The sequence below is a fragment of the Bombus flavifrons genome, chromosome 1 (assembly GCF_040668555.2).
Source record: "Bombus flavifrons isolate JBK064 chromosome 1, iyBomFlav1_principal, whole genome shotgun sequence".
Taxonomy (NCBI): Eukaryota; Metazoa; Arthropoda; class Insecta; order Hymenoptera; family Apidae; genus Bombus; species Bombus flavifrons.
The window spans coordinates 12,554,884-12,575,367 of record NC_138442.1 but is presented as its reverse complement, the minus strand read 5'-3'; the positions used below and the strand labels follow the sequence as shown (position 1 = coordinate 12,575,367).

The following is a 20,484-nucleotide window of genomic DNA, read 5'->3' as shown; positions in this document are numbered from 1 at the left end:
AATGTTAATATAACTGTGTATATGTTAAATTTGATTAATAACAATTTATTAGAACATTTTTCTGAGAAGTAAATGACACTGATGGAAAAAAATTTCTATACCTATAAAGTTATTAATGTTTAAGTAAAAATAATCTAAATAATAAATCAGAACTAATTAATATATAATCTTAAAATTAGAGATTAAAAATAAAACAGTACAGCTCAAATTTCATATAAGGTGGTTTATTTAAGGTATATTTAACATGTATAAATTATTGAGCATATGTTAATAAAATGCGTTTAATATATTCATAAAAAATATATTGAAATTAACCGATCATTAATCGTTTCCGCCCTCGTAATTGTACTTCTTTATATTTAGAAACAATTTCTTTACACTGACTTTTATTTGTGTAATGTTTCTGATAAATCTCAAATATCTTTGAAAACAAAAGAGGTACTTCTGAATGTGCACTTAGTAATGATCGTTCAAGAACGTACAAGTCAACTGCTTTATCTTCTACGCTCGATTCTATACGAGCCAAACCAAAATCTATTATAACAAAATTGTTCGCAACTAGAAGATAAAAAAAGAAATAAATATTATATCATTAAAGTGATCTTATGACATTAAAATGGTATACCATATTTTCCAATGTGATCGTCATCAATATTTTTTAAAAGTACGTTTGAGGTAGTCATGTCTCCGTGAATTATATTTTTCGAATGTAATTTAGCAATAACTGTTCCAAGTCCTTGCGCTATAAAGTTTAATAAACGATCATCATTTGTTTCTTTTGAAACTTTTTCATCGATAAAATCTTTTAGTATTGTTGCATCTTGTATATATTCCATATAAATACACCGCCGCTCTAAATTTGCCAAATATATAGCTGGTGTTGCAACCCCTTAAAAAAAGTAAAATCTTAGAAAAAAGATGTTTCGTCAAATTAGTTTGACAGTAATGATATTCGTATTATTTTACCTGCGGCTTTAGCACGAATTATAGCACGGCATTCAGCTTTTATTCGATCTTTTGTGAGACGCTTATCTAAATCAGCATGTCTATATTTTTTTTCGAATCTCTCTTTGATTAACGTTAGTTTACCTAAATAAATACCCTTATACACACGTGCCTCGGCGCCTTGTGCTATTAATTCGAAATCATTCATATTGTTCAACATCTGAAATATGTATACAAAAATATGGATCTCGCATACGTATACGTTCTAATCATGTTATTTTTTGTATCATTTTATGAATTATATGAGTCATTTCATTAAATCAAAAAAAAATAATATATAACTGCATTCTTTTACTAAATTCACTTTCTATGATTACAAAGTTATACTGTCACATTATTGATATAAAGAATACTTATTATATTTGAAATGTTATTCAAACTGAAAACAATATCTAATAACCCGTAATTAAAAAATGTTCACGTGACTAATGTTGTAAATTTTTATATGTAATAGAAAATCAAATAGCAAGTTGCTATTCGTGAGAAGGGAAGATGAAGTTATTCGCGCTAGCAAGGGCAAGATGAGGGCAAAACGCGAATCGATCGTTACCCGAGAGCGTCCTGCGCGCTAATCGCTATCCCAGCGCTAGTATTCGCCTGTACTTTGTTCCTATCGGATTGACAAGCTAATACTGTGCTTTCTTGCCTTGTTCAAATTACAGAAAAACGCTTTTTCATATACCTAACTGGCAAAAATGAGAGACGAGGTGAAGATGGACGCGAATCGGCTAATCGCCGAAGTTTATAAGCGGCCAGCGCTTTGGAACCAAAGGCATATCTCTTATCACAATCGCGAGGTGACGAACCGCGTTTGGATGGAGATTGCATCGATATTCAAATTGCCCAGTAGGTGCATTGATGAAATCGTTTTTCAATCATATGTTATTCCCGCGCACATTTTTATCATTCATTCAAACTATCAGCAAAATTTTTAGTCTCACTTTTAGCATAATAATATCATTCTAAGTGTGAACTGTCAATATTATTGATACAATAAAATAATTACTAAATTATTTATTTTCTTAACAGAGAACAATGTTTTTGCTATAATCATTACATATTTACGCAATAATCTAAATTTTACAACGGCGTGTAAGACCAATAGTACAAATTTTTACTTTTATACAGGAAAGGTTTTTTATATTGTAATTGCCTCAATTAGTGCACAAAATATGTATATATATTTAAACAATGCGATTATTACTTATTTGTGTAGTATAGTATTTTAGTGTACTCGCTAATACGAATCGCCGTTTAGTTAACCTTACTTTTTCGCAGGGTGACATTACCGGATATATTGTACTTTAAATCAATTTGCATGTTTACTGTTTAATGTATGAACTTTATAATCACATCAAATCTTACTCTATGAACCATTAATAACTTACAATCTATTGTGGTTTGTAGTATTAAAACTCTGCAATATTTAAATCGCAAGTACATACAGACTTCTTAGGTGAAGACGCATGCGTACAAGCAGTCAATAAATTTCGACTATCGTATCTATAAATTACTTTCGTTATATTTAAGATTTTTATGATACAAATATTAATTCATAATTGTATTTTACAAAAATCATTTATTAATATAATTTTACGTATATAATTTTATATGCGAATCGTAAAGTGTAATGTTCATAGAATAAGATAATTTTTTAACTCGATTAAAATTACATAATCTAATTAAATTAACGCAAAGCTGATTAAAGTATTAAAAATATTATTATAAATTATTAAATTAGAATTCTGCAAGTATTTTTATTAGTAAAGTAAATAAAAATACATTGTTCATACATTTTTCAGAACCAGTATTAAAAGCAAAGTGGAAAGGATTACGAGATACTTTCCGGGCGGAGTTAAAAAAGGACCAAGTTTATCGCAAAAGTAAATTTCATCGAAATAGGCCAGTATGGATACATTTTAAAAGTCTGCAATTTTTGAAAGAGCAAATGTTACCCCGTCCTCCAATTTGGGAACGAAGTAATTCTTGTCAAGATGATGATCGGGTGCCTAGCGAAAGTGAGAGTGATGGAACGCTAATACAGAATGGTTCGTCGGTAACAAATAGGAATATGGACGATCGAAATACAATTGCGAATCATCTACTGTCGATAAATAACGATAACGGATTAAAAATCGACGCTGCCAATCATATAGACGTGAAGCAAGAACCCGAAGAGAATTTTGATAATCTTGAATTTCAGAGCGTCTCTGACAATTTAACGGAAAACGAAATGATGCTACAAAATATTTCTCCTGAACAGGTGCTCATGGGTGACAATGACAATATCCCGGTAGATCCTTTAGAAGGCAACCGTTTCGATGATAATTATTATTTTCTTATGAGTCTCTTGCCTCATATAAGAACACTGTCCGCTGACAAAAGAATGTTACTCAGAATGCAAATGCAAGAGCTGGTTTATAAGGAAGTTTATAAGAAAAATTCGGATGGCGTTACAGCATCATAAAGACAGAGATATTAAAAACGAGTACATATTTTGTAACAGAGATATAAATACTTACGTACATGTTTCGTTGGACCCGACTAATTTATCAGAATCGTTTTACATTGTAAAATGAAAAGCAAATTAACTTTTATTTAGAAAAATTAATTAAATAATTAATAGATTGAAAATATGATACAAAGGGTAAAATTATATAGGCTTAAGTTAAACTTGAAATAAGTCAATACTCCGTAGGTTGAGAAACACTGGTGCTTTCTCGTACCTGCGGGTACGACCGTGATGTTTAGTGTGATGTATATAGGTGTAGTAAACGTATTCGTGTATTCACGAACATTCCTGTTTCGTTGCGCATGCGTACCTGCCACGGCTCCTCTTGGCTGATCGTTTCGTTCGTTTTCGCGTTACTGTTACAATTCGGTTGTGCTTTCGTTTAGTTTGCTCGCGATTGCCATAAGACGGTAGTGTTCATGCATCTGTTGCCTCGAACTCGATACTGTGGATTTAACTACGTGTTTTCGTGGACGTACCTGTCTGCACCAGAGATAGTTGCTGTGACGTTTTTTTGTGTGCGTCTATTACCTGATCATGGCTTAGTGTATACAGGTGTTTACTTCAGGTGACAGCTAGAAAGGTGCATCTGCCTCGGATTTTTCATTCTTCTTTATGTTTTATACGTTCCGCATTCAAGCGTACATAATTAACTCATTCACTCCATTGCGACCGATTATTCCAAGTTGAAAAACTTCATCTCGTATACATCAGTGAACATAATTTCTCTGCATTTTTTTGGAATTACCTATCGGTTCGGTTCAAGGTGAGTCAACGAACGAGCAACAATGCAAGGAACATCTTGATGTTTCTTTCTAAAATTCTCACCCTCTGAATACTACAAAAAATACATTATGTGAAATGAATACTAACGGGAACGAAACATCAATTATTTCAATGAATTATGCTAAATCAAATGTAGTATTTTCATTTCATTTTTAAATACAAAAATTTGTATATCATTCCTTTGTAGGTTATCACTAAATAAGTTTTGTGCAATGGTTGATCAATAAATAACGCTACTTAGGTACATTGAAGATAACTATTTAATGGACAGGAAAACGTGATATTTATATTTTCCTTTTTCATTAAGTAACAAATGATATTTTGAATAATATTTCGTATGCAATAACGAATAATTGATAGAAGCGATTTTCGTAATCGCGAAACGTTGAATATCCACGTTAATCATTATGAAACATATATTTCAGTAAGTTAAGAGAGTTTGTAAAAAAAGAGAACCATATTACTTTCATCAAAGCCTGAATAATGACAAAGTTAACGATACTCCCGTGTCATTATAATTAAGGTTAGAGGTATTATACGCTGAGCGTTAAATATATTCTTCGTCTACACTTTCGAGCTTGCTCTAAATAGCGTACTGGAATCTCCTGGCGATTCGAAACGCATCTACGCATTCCGTTCCGAGTGACAAGTACCTGGAAACCGAGACGCCAGTTATCTCGTGGATAATTTTCGTAACTAGTCGTAATAATGCTAATAAAGATGTTTGTATTCAAAGCAGCACACCGTGTATTCATTTATGTATCGGACAAAAATATAAAAAAATAACAATTATAGAAAATTTCATAAATAAAGTAAATTAAGACAATTTATACGTTCGAACTAATAGTTTCTTAACATGTAACTAAAAGTATTGTGAAAATTTAAGTATAATTATTTAATTATTATACAGTTACATTGTAGATAAGTAATAATAAAAGACTAATGTCACTAATTTATCTAAACGATTGCAAAATTTATCGATAATATTAGCACATGCGTCTAAAAAACCTTCAAAACCTTCGTTACCAAAATGACAATTGAAACAGCGAATTGCAGCAAAATATTTGTAAGACGATCTGGAATCACTAAAATCACGGTGTTATATTACTTATATCGTTTCCTTTTTATAGTATGCAAGGCATTACATGCAGATGGTTTATTTCATATAATTTGTATGATTGAAATTTTGTAATTTTGATAATTTTCATATCAATTTATGGTTGTAATTTTAAATTAGAAAAAAGAAATATTATTATTTTAAATAAATAATGTATTCGGTATTTGGAATAGAATTGCAAAATGCATCTCATTCGAATAACCTGCATTTTTACTAAAAAAGCGAAACACATGTTAGAACAGATATTTTTAAATTAGTGTTTGTATTATTGAAAAGATTCTATTGGTTTCTATATTAGGTGGTAATGACAAAATCCGTAATCACTTAGTTGCCAACCCAATATATAAAGTAAAATGTTTCGGGCTGCTTTTAAAACAGCGATATCCGATGATATCGCGATTATTAAAGTACACTTTTACCGAATGATGTTCCCTTTCGTGATTGTCTCTTTGACTATCTTAATTAGTATGGCTTCATTTTACATGTATAAGACACACTCAACACGGATATGAAAATCGATTAAATTAATGACACATGATCGAGTACAAGATAAACTGTAAGATATAAATGATCCATGATTATTTCATTTAATACCGTTAAATTCGTGTTAAGCACTTATATTGTACATATAAATATTATTGAATTTATTTCTTTTGACAAATCAATGAAATTTTTAACATGATATACAATAAACATTATTTCATTGAGCACTTATTTAAAACAAATCTTGATGTTGTAACATAAAATTAATGACAGTCTTTATCTTCTGGTTTTTTCAAATCCTTCAAAAAGATGACTCACCATGGAACGTATGGTTATATTTCTTTTTACTGTCCTCAATCAGTCATTCTCCTATGTTACTGAATACATACACGTTTGTCACAGTCATGTCTGGCATACATTTCTTTTACGAGTCAGTAGAACGAACAGAAAATGCTGTCAGAATTTTCCCTTTTATCTCACGTGCGATCTAACATGAATAACATTTTTTGAATTCTGCTTTCGTTAAAAAAAGGGAAAACAGAAAAAAGATACATATTTCTTGACCTTGAACTATGCAAATATACCTTAATACATTACCTACATACGTAGTATGTATGTATGTAAACACTTAGTTACTTGGAGTTTTCTCATGTAGTTGAAGTTTGACTCAGTGTACCATGACTTATTGTTAGTGCGCTCGGTTCTCACGCTTTTGTCGATCTCTAAGCTGTATTAACGTTGCATATTCATTAAATCACATTCACATAGATTGTAAACTCATTGCTCCGTAAAGTTAGGAGAAGCGTTCTTACCGGTACAAAATATCGTTATCTCCTTCTTTCTTGGAGGAGAAGCTTGCCGTTAGTTCACCGGTCAAGAATGTTAAAAGGATAAAACGAAGATCATGTTACTTTTCATTTCATCTTTTTATTCGTGAACGGTCTTACTCACTTAAGGTCGCACTGGACTGCTTCGAAGAGATATTTTTCAGGTAGCTTAGCCGAATTTATACTTTTGAATGATTCATTTCATGAAAATATTGTTTTCATCCGCGTTTTCCAAAGTGATCAGTAAACAAAATCAATCTCTACTTTGGATGAATTGAACTGGTAAACGTATTCCGGTTGCCATCTTTTACATGTTTCACAGATGATTCATCCACGGTGATCATCCGAAATGTGAAGGTGCAAATTCGTTTCAGCTTCTCAGTGAATTCTCGATAAGCTGTGCAATTAGCTTAGGTTTTGATGAAAATTTTTTCGTATAGATGTAATTAAAGCAAATGTTTTCAAATTTAGTGTATTAATCTAGTTTAGCTTAGCTAGCCGTTGAATCCTTAGCTAAGAAGATAAAACGAAAATCGTGTTACATGTCATTTTTTCTAGAAGCGATCAGTCTTACTTTCTTGCAGTTCCTGACCGTCTGACTCATTAGAACGTTTTTCAGTAACGACCGGTTTTACTGGCGAAGTAGTCGGCGATTAAAGGAGCTCGGGCATCCCTCCGTTCTCGTTGTTCACCGAGCTTCGGCTCCAATCTGGCCGATAACGAAGGATGGTAAGCTCCCGTTCGCCCGGTGTAAATGTCTCGCCAGCTAACAGCGTGGCTACATCACGTGTCGTCGTGTCTGACAGTGACGTAGCTCGTGATGGTGACGCCATCTTACCGAGCACCCGCCAATCATATCGCGTGGAGGACGAGGGTGGTCACGTAAACGGAGCTCCTGGTGCCGTCGAATGGAGCCAAAGCGGTCCGCCCTCGCTTTCTATGTCCGTCGACCTGCATAATCTCATCAATCCGAATCTCCAAGACTCCGGGCATTATTCCGCTAGTCTCGAACACGCCGATGCCTCTGCGTCATCCTGTAACGTTAAATCTGCGAAAAATCACGAGGAAGAGGAAAGCTACGAGGCGTTTGGAGCCGTTGAGGGTGACGCTGATGACGGGGTGGAATCACCAGGTGGTAGCAGTTCTGCACCCTCACCCACAGGAAACAATACTGTCAAGTAAGTTCGTTGCCTCCTCTGTTTCTATATATACGTACTACCTGTATATTGATCGTTTTTTTGCGCGATAGTATCGATAGTATCTATACTGGTTTGGAGAGATCGAAGTACATTTCGCGCGCGAACATTTTTAAGTTCGACAAGCTTAGATTCCGGACGTGACCTGTAGAGGGTGCATTGATCGTTAAGCACACGTATATGAATTAATGAAATAATTGTGTTTATAACTAGACTGCGAATTTTTATATATTTATGGAAAATTGGAAGATGCAAAAATTTGCGAAGTACGTGAAATATGAAAAAGTATGTAAAATATTAAAAGCAAGCACACGTTATAATATTTATTAAATGAACCAAATCTCTATTTGGATCTCATTTTTTTAATTATATTGATAAAAAAAATTTGTATAAATGTTATGGTCTATTTATAATTGCCTGTGAAACTTTTAAAAGAACGATCAGGATAATTAAGAAGATAATTGCATTTTGTGATTTCTGGCAATACTATCTGCGTTTTAATTTTGTTCTCTTGTTTGAATCGTTAGAATAATAAATTAATAGAGAACAGTGGTGTATAAAATGTAACAGATACATTCAATTTAGACTCTAATAAAGGAAAGGGAGATTATTTGATAAAGTATTATTTAGAATAACGACAGGCATATCTTTTTTCTTAAATCTTCAACATGAAGAAATAATATTATAGATATAATAAATGTAATACGTTTCTTTATTGAAACGTATTGAATGACATTTTGACATTTGTTTGAAATAACGATCTATATAAATGAAAATTTTTGATAATATAATATTCATATTATATTAGGCTTATTTCAAGACTGCTGCGCCGAAATGTATTTGGTTTTCACGTCAGGCACTAAATTATTTGCCTTGCGAAACTGCGTGTACATATTGTATTTTGTACGTCGAAACTTAATACAGCTTTTCTCACATTTTATATGAGTATCATTCGGACAGATCTATTCTCACGATTAAATCAATGTTTCGCTAGGTGGATGTGATGTGTAGACAAAAAACTTTCACGTAAAAAGAGAAAATAACTGAACATCTTATTATTTTCTGCGTTTTCCGGAATTATTAATACGTATAATCCCTCCTATTTTCTTCCGAACTGTACTGCGTATATTCTGTTTCCTTGTATATGTAATCATCTTCGATATAATTATATCTAAGAGTATATAATATCTCGTTTATGATATATATATATATATATATATACCATATTTATATCTTATAATTATTAAAACTGAAACCATCAACGAAATTATAATAATTGGCACAAGAAATTGAAATCTGAGTTTAGAAGGTTTTGAGATGTATGTACGTACGTAAAGCCATTCATTGTTAGTCATAATTGAGATTTATGTGCTTTATCATGACAACGTGATACAATGCACTAATTTATAGATAACGTAGATGGTATACATTTTTGTAAATTGTTAATTTAATACCTTCATTTAACATCGTAAGATGCTTATCTGTTAATTAATGGAATTAATCAAGTGTTTATAGCGTATCTTACTCGTTTATTAGTAAGCAATATACATACTATTATTAGGATTTCTAAATACAGCTACAAATATTCTTAAAGCTCCTTTGTTCTGTTTTAATTAGAAATCCAAGAAGCCCCAATTCAACCATAGGAAGGCATTCTTGGCTACGAACGTCACTTAGACGAACTCCTCCGTGGTAAGATTTCTTCACTTTTTTCTTGCAAAAATTCCAAACGTCTTCCTATTCGGAATTATAAATCCTACAATTCGTATTCTGTTCGTTTTATGAGAATTTTAGTGAAAAAGTTTAGTTTACTCAAGTAATTGAGATAGGTTCGTGTCCTATATCTGCTTGAGGCTGCTATTTCAAAAATATTTATCTTTTAAAAATTATAATATGTATATTATTCAAACAAATAAAAATTTTTCGAGTATACTGAATTTCCTTTCAACGTTAAGTATTTCAAATATTCACGCATTTGAAAATAATAATTTTGCATTTGTATTTCTGAATACAAACTTTCAAGTGTTCGGTTCAAATAGGTACCTTAACTTTTCTATTCGAGCCTCTAAGTATGCAAAGCAACAGTTATACATAAAAGACAAGGTAAATTATGTCTGCAATAAGTCCTGGCTGGAAGAAAGCTCTTAGAATGTAGCACGAAAGTTAGACGGCATGTAAAAACGAAGTTTACGCGCCGCTGATACTATAATCGTCGTGTGTTAGATTTAATTCGCCGCGGGAGAATTTCCTTCGATTCGAAAGATGGAACAATGACGAGGTTACCGTGCGAAAAATTGCTCTTGTGAAATCGTCTGATAAATTACGGTTGTCTGGTCGTGTTAATAGACCGAGGCAGATAAGAAACTGGTTTAATTCCCAAAGAGAGGTATCCTGGAGTTATCTACAAGAAACTCGTTAAAATTTTTTCCAGGAACATGTCTATAACGATCTGTAGGACATGGCGGAAGTTCTTACCAATAGTACAGTGCTAGGAACAATATTAAGATAACGTACACAATGCTTCTGCATTCTATGTTGCGTCATAAGAATTTTCCTAGATAATATTCACTTTACAAAGACAATTACTCGGTCTGTGTAGTTGTAACTAACAGTACCGTGTTTACAATTTGTTCACTGTTCATCAGTCGTGACATCAGACTTATAAATAAACAAGTTAGTGGTGTTCTTCGTATCTGGTAAAATTGGTCTCGGATGATTTGAACTGACTATTAGGAGGAACGAAGTGGAAGAAAGAAGAAAGCGTTTTCGTGAATTAAACGTTTCTATTTCTACGTTTATTATTGGGTATTAAAGTAGAAAAAGTATAAATAAACAACATATGTGTGTCTTGTCCACGTCTACATATATGGATTGACGAAACTTTTTATGTATAAATTATGTGTTATTATATATACGAAACATTTTGAAATTTCATTACATTGCAATTTCTACATACATTTTTGGATTGGTTTTACATTTTATCAATATAATCACAAAAAGTCGTGGCTCGTGATAGTGTGAATGAAATTTTAAAAAGTTTCATACAAGGACACAATATATTCATAAAAATTGTCTATGATAAGTGTTCAAATACCTTTATGAATCACCGTATGTGGAAAATTACAATTTCAGTTGCACATTGTACGCTTGCCAATTATATCAGAATAGAATCGATCAATTTGTTGTTCATCTTTTACAATTATAGGTAATAAATATATACTTAATACCTTGTTGGCATCGTTTACTATTTCGTAACTAATTTTGGCCTTCATCTGTTCTATTCGACTATATAGGCATTTGGTTCATTTATAGAAATTGTAATTTGACTCGATTTAGGTATTTACTCGTTTAGCAGACACGATGCTAGTTTACTCGAAAGTTTTATAAGATTCATGATTTTGAAATTGAAATAAATAATTGTAAGATCAGATGTACGTGTTGAAGGGGAGAGTGATTGATAGCTGAAATTCATTAACAGTGTTCTAAGTTAAGTCTAACACTTGTGTAGCGAAAAGTTCTATTGCGTAACAATATCTTGGCATATTTTTCACGGTCATGTTATTTTTTTTTTTCAGTTCCGGAAGGAAGAGACTTAGTTCCAATGCATTAGCAAGGTAAGAACAAACCGTTAATTTCATATTTCGTTTCTTTTTTCTTATGATAACAACATGCTATGTGTTACGTAAATCGTTTTTCCTATTTTAACGATAGCTTGAGAACCGCTGTAATTATTTGCTAAACCGATTAACTCCACAAAGCAAGAAGTAGAAAGAAAATTAATGAAATTATATAAAAGTAGTGAAGTCAACCCTCTGAACGGTTCAATTGGTAATTAAACATTTCTACGCGTCGATAAAAATACGTACTTATAAAATTTACGCGGATGAAACCAGATATTTTGTGTATTCTTGAATTTGTTAAACACGGAAAGGTATCTATAAAAACTAGCAAAAGATATTTTTACGTATTTCATCTCTGGAGTTGGTGAGTTGACGTCACGGGATAACAATAGCAACGATGTAACTCAACAGCGGAGAATTTACAATTCATAGAAAGAACCTTTCAGGGTGTCCTTATTCAACTGATAATTTTCAAGTCGTTCCTTTCACGAAACGCAAAACGACAGACTTTCTAAAGCGTGGGCATTGCCTGCACACGCACTTCCACATCTTATTTCCTTTTACGCTTCCATAAATGCTTCAAATATACGTTTTACTTCGTTATCTATATTTATCCTCTTACGACATTTCATTTTTTTCCAACGGTATCCTGTTTCGAAAATGTAATTATATTGCTTATATCGTATTTTTAATTGTAGCTTTGCTTCTATAATATTATTAATGTATATTCACGTGTATGTACTTGAAAATATCGAACGTTTATGGTTTTGAGACAGAAAAATTTAATTCAATCGAGTTAAAATTTTAAATAAAATTGAGGTTTCAGTATTTAGCGTTTATTAAAATTTGATATTTGGTTATTCTATTTACTTTTTTTATAGCCAACTTTATCGAAGCGGCAGCTTCAATAGCTCTGGTAGAGGCTCCAACTGTGATCCCGCGGACGATATGTACAGCGATGTCTCCCTTGAGGATGATGTCATTGATCTCAATCATAGAGTAAGTACCATTGTTACCAATTATTAACTTAGATTCGATTTGATACCTAATAAGTACTACATAGCTTTCCATAATATCACAACACTTCATGTATCTGAAGTTCCTCAGCCAAAGATCAATATCGATATATAATTTCCTTAGAATATTAATCATGTCAAAATTCATCCATGCGAAATGACGTTTAACCTTATGTTTGTAATTATTTCCAAACAAAATTATCGCTCTTACAGTACAAGAGTAAAATCTAAGGTTTTACCGAATTTGCAGAGAACGTATTTCAAATTTAATGTGTGATGAGAGAAAAGGAATTTTATAAATCATCAGGATCTTAGATGTGTGCTACTATCACACCCTGTCGATCACCACCTCGATCAAGATCTCCAACCGAAAATCCTACAGATGATGTCAGGTTCCATCAGCAACATTCACCACATCCACCACCTTATATTTATTATCCGCCGCCTTATCCACATTTGAATCCGTACGGTCCTTATCCGTATCATCCTGGCGCGTTTTATTCACCGCCTTACTGTAACGAGGTATCCCAAGAATCGAAAGGTTCCTCTTGGTTCAGCATTGTGTTACTGGTCTTTTTGTTGCTGTGCGTCGTTAGCATTATTTTCTATCGATCCCTGTCTCGTGATAGTCGGCGAAGATTAAACGCCAGGCTGCCTACCTTAGTGCAACCAGCGCAGGTAAATCTGGCTTCCGGTTGTTGCGTAATTGTAGTTTATTTTTTATTGTCATTCTTCCCCACTAACGTTACGCTACTGCGATTGTTTTAAAAGCATAAACGCCGGTTAATTACGGATCGTTACAAAATTAAATAGAGAGCGTTCAAAAGAAATGGTTCAAGATTTTTGGGTTGTGAAGCACTTACTTATGAATTCTTTCGATTCGAAAGGCAATTCAAATTAGTTACAGCAAAATCATAGTTCCGGTATCATTAATAACTAACTTGCTTCTATTTGTAAAAGGTGTTTGTTTTGTTAAAGGTGTGAAAGTCAGTGAACAATAAAGCAGGAAGATGTGTCTACAATGATAAAGTCGTACTAATACTAGACATTACAAATAGGAGGAAGTTAGTCCATTGTAATATTGAAACTAACAGTCATTATTGCTTTCACAGGACTGAGTTTTAGATTTATTTCTATATAGATAGATAAATCAATTGTTCTACAAATCTTGAACCCTTTTTCTAGATATTCCACGATTATTTTAACTGTCAATGAGTACAATCATAATCATAAATAATCATAAATGTATAGAGACGAAAATAGTGATAATATTAAAAATTAAAGATAGTGATTGATGTAAACGATAAACGTAAAGATATTTCCAATTAATTTCGAGTAGATATAATTTAAAAAAATGGAGCGCGTTTTAGAAGATTAATAATAAATAGAGAGCACAAACGTTTCTCACATCCAGGATTATAATCGTGGGGACAGGGTCCTTTAAAAAAAACGATTTCCTGACCGGACAACCCCTAAAAACGGTGATCTTTCTGAACCTGTAGACCGCGGACAGAAAAAGGGATGCGAAACAGAATTATCCCGCTGAATTTGTTCTATATTCTGATGTAACTGATCCACTCGATAGAGATTACAATATTATCTGCGATGGATGCGAGGATCGTCAACGTGGAAATCAGTCGGACTGTATATGGGACAGAAGTAGAAATGAAAGTATCATAGAATATTTGTCGGAGAATAAAGTCAATGTTGCTACAGATATATCTGGTACGTCCATGAAAGAAGTTTCCCGATCGGTTGCTACTTAGAACCATGAAAGTTGAATAAAAACAGGAATCAAGTGATCAAGATTTAATAAAAAAAAATATCAAATAAGCAATATTGACAAGCAATAAAAATCGAGTAATAAAAATAAAAATTCAAGGAATTAAAATTTAATACATATCAAGAAAACTTTCGATGTTTACACCTTTTCTTGGTACTTCACTGTTTACATATTACACATAATACCACAAATTTATAGGCGAGCAGATAATAATTGCGATAGCTAGAGGAAGAAATTGTACAATTACGAGTAAATGAATGAATTGCATAAGAGTAAGGTAACTCATTTTATTAAGAGGCGTGATGTCTGTATTTGATGTAAATTCAATTGCATGTTTTATCGTGCATCAAATTGTACGTTATTCATAAACCGATATATTTATTACAGGTTTAATACTGCTTCTTAATGAAGACAAATAAGATTCTCGAGTTAGACAAGTGTAATCAAAATACGGAATTAATGAAGTTAATTCATTCAGATAAAACAGAATTCCAGAATTTGTTACTTCTTTATAGTTATTAAAAACAACCATTTACTATGACGTTATACATTTGCTATAGAAGTGATTTTAGACGCTCTGTTAATGTGTATATTTTTATAACATGAACATATAAAATTTATAAAAAATTTTATCGCAAGAATAAACTATCTATTGTTATAATAATTGAGTGAAGTAGTGAGGAAAACATTGTTTTGTGATTTCGTATCGTATTCATTTTTGAACCTCGAATAAAAAATTACACATATTTAACTTTCATAAAAAGATAAATTAGTGTGTAGTTTTATGTACTCTGTTATGTAATGCTTACGCGATTTTTAATTGTTCGCGTAAGGAAAACTGAATATATCTTCACGAGAGTAAAAGTAAATTAAAGAGATTTATAGAATAAGTTGGTATAAATGAAACAATTATAGAAACGCGTGAACAATAATGGGGCACAATAAAAAGAACCGTGTTAAGATATTCAATCGAACTAATTTAACTCTTGGTTTTAGAAAACTAAACATAACTACTTCATTAAATGATACGAACGAATAAAGTCATGAATCATGATTCACGATAACTCGTAAAATAAGCATAAAGTTTATTAAAATACATAATAAAATGCATAATACATTTTTTCATCGAATAAACAAATGCAACACTGAGCTCGATAGACAAATACGATCGGTATACGAAATGGTAAAATTTATTAGTTGTTATATAAAATCTTTAACGAACTAAATTAGTCGGGTGTTAAAAAGTAAAACAGAAACGTAAAAATTAACAAGTTTATCGGAAATTAATTTGAAATAAAGTATGACATGTACTAGATTACAATCTGACGGAATTATTGAGTGGAGAAGTTGGCCTTTTATAAATTTTTTTATTATTCTTGTTGTGATTGGTTATCTCGCATGTACTGTTTATAAAAAATTAAAAGATTCGGGTGGACTTCGGGTTCCAGATTTGATGCAATGAAGTCCAAGGATCATGAGATACTTTTTCACTGAAGTCCTTATATTGATTCCATACGTAAGATTATACACAATCTTATACGAATAAGTTTTAATAGACTCATTCCGTTGACACAACTCTATAAATATAAGAGGTTACAGAAAAACATTTTCTTTCTGAATTGAATAAATTTAATAATATACTATTATCTTCATTTAAACCTTTGTTCATTTAAAACGTAAATTTTGTAGTCATTTATACATGTATATACGATTTGTTTACAATGATAATGGCCTGTTCATGGGAGTAGCTCTTAGTCACGTGTACGATGTTTCACAGATAATTTTGACGTCAAATCTGTTCGACAGTAACACAAACCATGCATCTGTAAAATGATCTGGGGCGTACATAGTTTTCTATATTTATTAAAACTATCACACTACATATGTAAATTAATAATGACATAAATATGCGTTACTAATCGGAGAAATATCATTTACAATTAAAACAAAATGGTTTGTAATATAATACACTATTTACTTAATAATTTCAAATTCCGATAACTTTAATTCATTATTATATTATTCCTTTATAATATTATTCCTTTTATGAAACTATATACTAAATGAGAAAAACATTTACATTTTCTGCTTCATTAGTAGGTAGAAAGAAGCACACAAAATACATTCTATTGGCTTTAATTGGATTTCTAAGACATGCGTAGGGGTGGGCAAAATTCTGTTCAGTATAACATGCCACGTATGATATGTGTATACATTCAGCGGAGTTAGTCGATACGTAGTATGGAGTTCACAAATAGCCTCTCGGCTACTCCCAGGTTACAGTGGGCGATTGAGACGACCGATTATATTCGAAGTACGCCCAAAGAAACGGATGTGCGCGTAGTGTTGTGCTTCTCTCTGTACATCTTAGATTATCTTCGTGTTTATTCTCGATATTTACCTATTGTTGTGTACTTGGACACATGAAATTTCGAGGTTAGGTTAGTGACAAGAATTGTTGACCGTAGAAGAGGATGGATAGGGAACCGGCGTGCCTTCACGTCGTTCTAACGGAATAATCTCCTGTATCGGATTAGTCAAAGAGGATGACGAGTCTACCTGACACAGGTGTGACGTGAGAGATCACGAATTAGAATGGATTCGAACAATTACGATGAGCAAACAGACACAGGTGCGATCGAACGTTACGATCGTGATAATCGAATAACTTCCGGGGAGGGGCCGTCTCCTGGACCTGGAGCCGGCCTCGAATATGATTTATGGGAAGGCCAGTTTCAATTTGTCGGACAGCCGTCCTCTCGCGGTAGTCGACTACCTCGTCGTCGTGGTCCTCGGCTTACCGAGCAAGTAAGATAGTATATTGAGATCATCACAGATCATTTTCCACATATGATTTATTCATTTCTTATGATAATGATAACGTAACATTGAATGTAAACTGAACATCAAATGTATCATTAAAAATTTTCGGATAGATAAATTTGTTACTTAGGATTCCAAAAGTGAAATCTGAAAAAATTTTAAATTATCCTATTGGGCATGATAAATAAAAGATAGTAAATAAAAGTGTATGATAAATAAAAAAACATAGTAAAATATATAAATACTAGTATATGGTTGTATAATATTCCTTAAAATTTTTGGAAATACCGGAAATTTCGGAATCTAAAGTGAAAAATATAACTGGCCGGAAACATTTGCACGGAACTGTAAATCAAACATAGGTATTTTTAGTAACAATTATATTTATGATAATTCATAATTTAATTGAATATCTTTTATAGCATCCGTAGTAGCTATGTAGTGCTTATCGTTAGTAATAATTTTTTCTTAATACATTATTGCTACTATAATCGATTAGTAAAAACTGATATGCTGATTAATGATAAAATGAAAAACTGATAACATAACAGAAAAGTAGATAACAGCCGTATAGAAAAAATGAATTGGACGTATCAGAATTATGATCTACTCGTTTATTCTCAATTTTTAGTTTAAATGAAGTAATAGTTACGTGAGAATTAGAATGGTCGTTCCTTTGTAGTTGCGATGAACGCGTCTGAGGAATTATAGAAGGGCGAAAGAATATGTTCATTCTGTTATACTGTCAATGAACTCTTTACTTCTATTAATTGAATTTGAATTTTATTTAGCTAATCAACATAATTACGTGACATTAATATAATAATATAATAATAACATTTTTTATAAAGATGGAGGTTTTATCGTGTAAAACAGAAATATCTTTCAGTTTCATAGCAGGGTAAATTTACATTACATGCGCATTTATGTCTGGTATTCTAGAATTGAAGACAGTGGTGCTTATTAAACATATGGTATGAATTAATTATAGATTTGTAAAGAACGTATTGAATTTAAGATGAGATTGTCTGAAACTATTTCTGGTGATTAATACTTAGGTTTCATAACGATATTTAAATTTTGTTATATAAAAATTAGCGTAATATTAATGCAATAAAGCATAATATTAATAGGATTTAATTGTTTCGGCTTGAGAATCACTGGCTGACGAAGTCTATAGTGTGAACGCGTACGTGCACAGGGTTTTAAACTCGAAATTATCATCTTTACCTTCAACAGATTGGGTTTCTTTATGTACTTCTATGCTATGTCTTTTGAAAATTATGTTCGTAACTTCGAGCATTAAATCATGTAAAGCACTAATATATAATTAAAGGAATAATTTGAAACAATTATCCAATTAAAAATTAAGTATAATTTTAAAGTATATTGTATTTTTTCAGGTTCAAATGATTCAAGAACAAATGCATGCTTTAGTAGACACTCAATCGGTCGGGGAAGAACGGTATGCTAGGGCAAAACAGGAAAATGCTATGTTACAAGCAAGAATACTAATGTTAGAAGAAGCTGCCAAAGATGCTGAAACGAGGGCTGAAGAAAGACTTCAGGTAACTCATTAATTATAATATTCATTATAATATAGTTGATAATTATTGTGTATATATTATATATTGTAAATTTATAACATGTTATAATTGTATCCTAGGCGGAACAACGAAGACATAGAGAATGGGCAAGCCGTCTAGAACGCGAACGACAATTGCAACTAGAAAATTATGCCATCAAATTGCAAGCGATAGAATTAGAAGGAACTAATTTAAGAGATGAAATAGGAAGGTTACGCGAACAACTTGAAAAGGTTAAGGGAGAGAAAAGTCGGTTAGAAAATGATCTCGAAGAGGCTAGGAGAGAAATAGATACCGTTCGCGAAAGTGAGCGACAAGCCATAAGCCGGGCTAACGAAACTCACTATCAACTTGAAGCTATTAGAGAAGAACTTTCTATGAAAGTCGAAGATCAACAAAAAATAGAGGAATTAATGCAAGAAGTGGCACAACTTCGGGCTCGTAATAAAAGTACGTTTTTGATCAAGATTATTTACGAGTAATTGATTAGGATTGTTCGCGATAATATTATGAAAAATTGTACATTCTTTGAATTTTTTCTAACAAGGTTTGGAAGAATCCCGAGATGAATTACAAGCTGCAGCGGCTCTGCAGGCAGGCCGTGAACTTTTAATGTTAAACCCCTGTAATAATTCTACTGAAAAAGGACCTAGCCTCGCTGTAGAATTATTAGCTGGAATGAACCAAGATCAAGTATGTTACACTCGTTATTTTTATAGAAAACATAACTCTTTATCAAATAACTAATATAAATATTTAGTCTCGCACTTTATTCTCCTTTTTACTATTTGTGTTTTTTACAGATGGACGATCAGCTTCCTGAAGATAATGGTGGACTGTGTAGTATATCTGAAGTATGTACATATTAAGTTATTAATGTGTAAATGTATAATTTAAACTTAATTATATCGATTATTACATTATATCATTACATTAATCATTAAATTATTATAGGTAAAACAAGCTTTAAAGGAGCAACAAGAGGTCAATACACAATTAAGGGCATACATTGATGGGATCTTATTGAACATAGTTGAAAACTATCCGCAATTATTAGAAGTGAAACAAACTCATTGAACTATTATACAAATAGACAGTTATTGAATTCAATGTTAATTGTTGAAGGCAGTTGTACATTACTTTGTTGGAACTCTTTATTATTTATAGATTTATACAAGCAACTTTGTCATGGTTATACACAAGTACCATATAGGAAAGCGATTGCCGTCCATGTGAACTTAAAAGTTTAATAACGTGTTATAAATATTGAATTAATAATTTTCACTGCCATGTTACTATTTCGGTCATACATTTTTAATGTGAAAGGCAGTGAACAAATTAAGAAGTTAAAATATGAAGTAGGAAAATACATGTATAAAACTTAATTAAAAAATTACTGTAAGCTCTATATCGTCCGAATTTTAAAATTCGGGGCCTTGTAACGTTGCCTTTACGTAAACAGTATAAAATTATTTTCACAGAAATAGTTAATGTATAACGTAAGGTATAATACATTATACATAAAATCACCAAGTTTTTTCTCATAAGAAGATAATATAGTTGCATATTGCTATCATAAAAATTGTGATGTGTTAACAAAATTTAATATTGAACTGCGTGCAAAATTTAAATACCTTAAAAATTAATGCTGAACAATATTGAGAATGTAATGAAGTTAATATATTTTATTTAGGTTTGAACCTAATTATGAATCCAATAGAACTCAATTT

General features: G+C 31.9%; 3 protein-coding genes across 11 annotated transcripts; 2 read left to right on the top strand and 1 right to left on the bottom strand.

The window, feature by feature from the left end:
• Positions 1-203: 203 nt before the first annotated feature.
• On the bottom strand, positions 204-3,715 carry Prpk (TP53 regulating kinase). 4 transcript variants are annotated; one of them, XM_069124435.1, is made up of 4 exons: positions 3,528-3,715; positions 967-1,165; positions 626-889; positions 204-558 (listed from the first exon to the last, which is right to left on the bottom strand). In XM_069124435.1, exons 1-4 carry the CDS (start codon positions 3,531-3,533, stop codon positions 311-313), a joined length of 717 nt encoding a protein of 238 aa, XP_068980536.1. In that variant the 5' UTR covers positions 3,534-3,715; the 3' UTR covers positions 204-310. The 4 variants fall into 4 exon arrangements, with proteins under 4 accessions (XP_068980536.1, XP_068980542.1, XP_068980530.1 ...); XM_069124441.1 differs by lacking the exon at positions 3,528-3,715 and adding an exon at positions 2,394-2,509; XM_069124429.1 differs by lacking the exon at positions 3,528-3,715 and adding an exon at positions 2,274-2,398.
• Positions 1,539-3,037, top strand: LOC138185482 (uncharacterized). The gene is given in 2 exon segments (XM_081833763.1): positions 1,539-1,855; positions 2,775-3,037. Coding segments are annotated over 2 exon segments (273 nt in total). The 5' UTR covers positions 1,539-1,700; the 3' UTR covers positions 2,893-3,037.
• Positions 3,716-3,881: 166 nt separating the features above from the next.
• nuf (rab11 family-interacting protein nuf) lies at positions 3,882-20,162 on the top strand. 6 transcript variants are annotated; one of them, XM_069124415.1, is made up of 11 exons: positions 3,890-4,100; positions 7,350-7,459; positions 7,537-7,908; positions 9,544-9,618; positions 11,502-11,540; positions 12,428-12,545; positions 18,572-18,736; positions 18,835-19,204; positions 19,302-19,447; positions 19,558-19,608; positions 19,709-20,162. In XM_069124415.1, exons 3-11 carry the CDS (start codon positions 7,670-7,672, stop codon positions 19,829-19,831), a joined length of 1,326 nt encoding a protein of 441 aa, XP_068980516.1. In that variant the 5' UTR covers positions 3,890-4,100; positions 7,350-7,459; positions 7,537-7,669; the 3' UTR covers positions 19,832-20,162. The 6 variants fall into 6 exon arrangements, with proteins under 6 accessions (XP_068980497.1, XP_068980480.1, XP_068980470.1 ...); XM_069124406.1 differs by having other exon boundaries at positions 3,890-4,283; XM_069124379.1 differs by having other exon boundaries at positions 3,885-4,100; positions 7,350-7,908.
• The last annotated feature ends 322 nt before the right edge of the window (positions 20,163-20,484 follow it).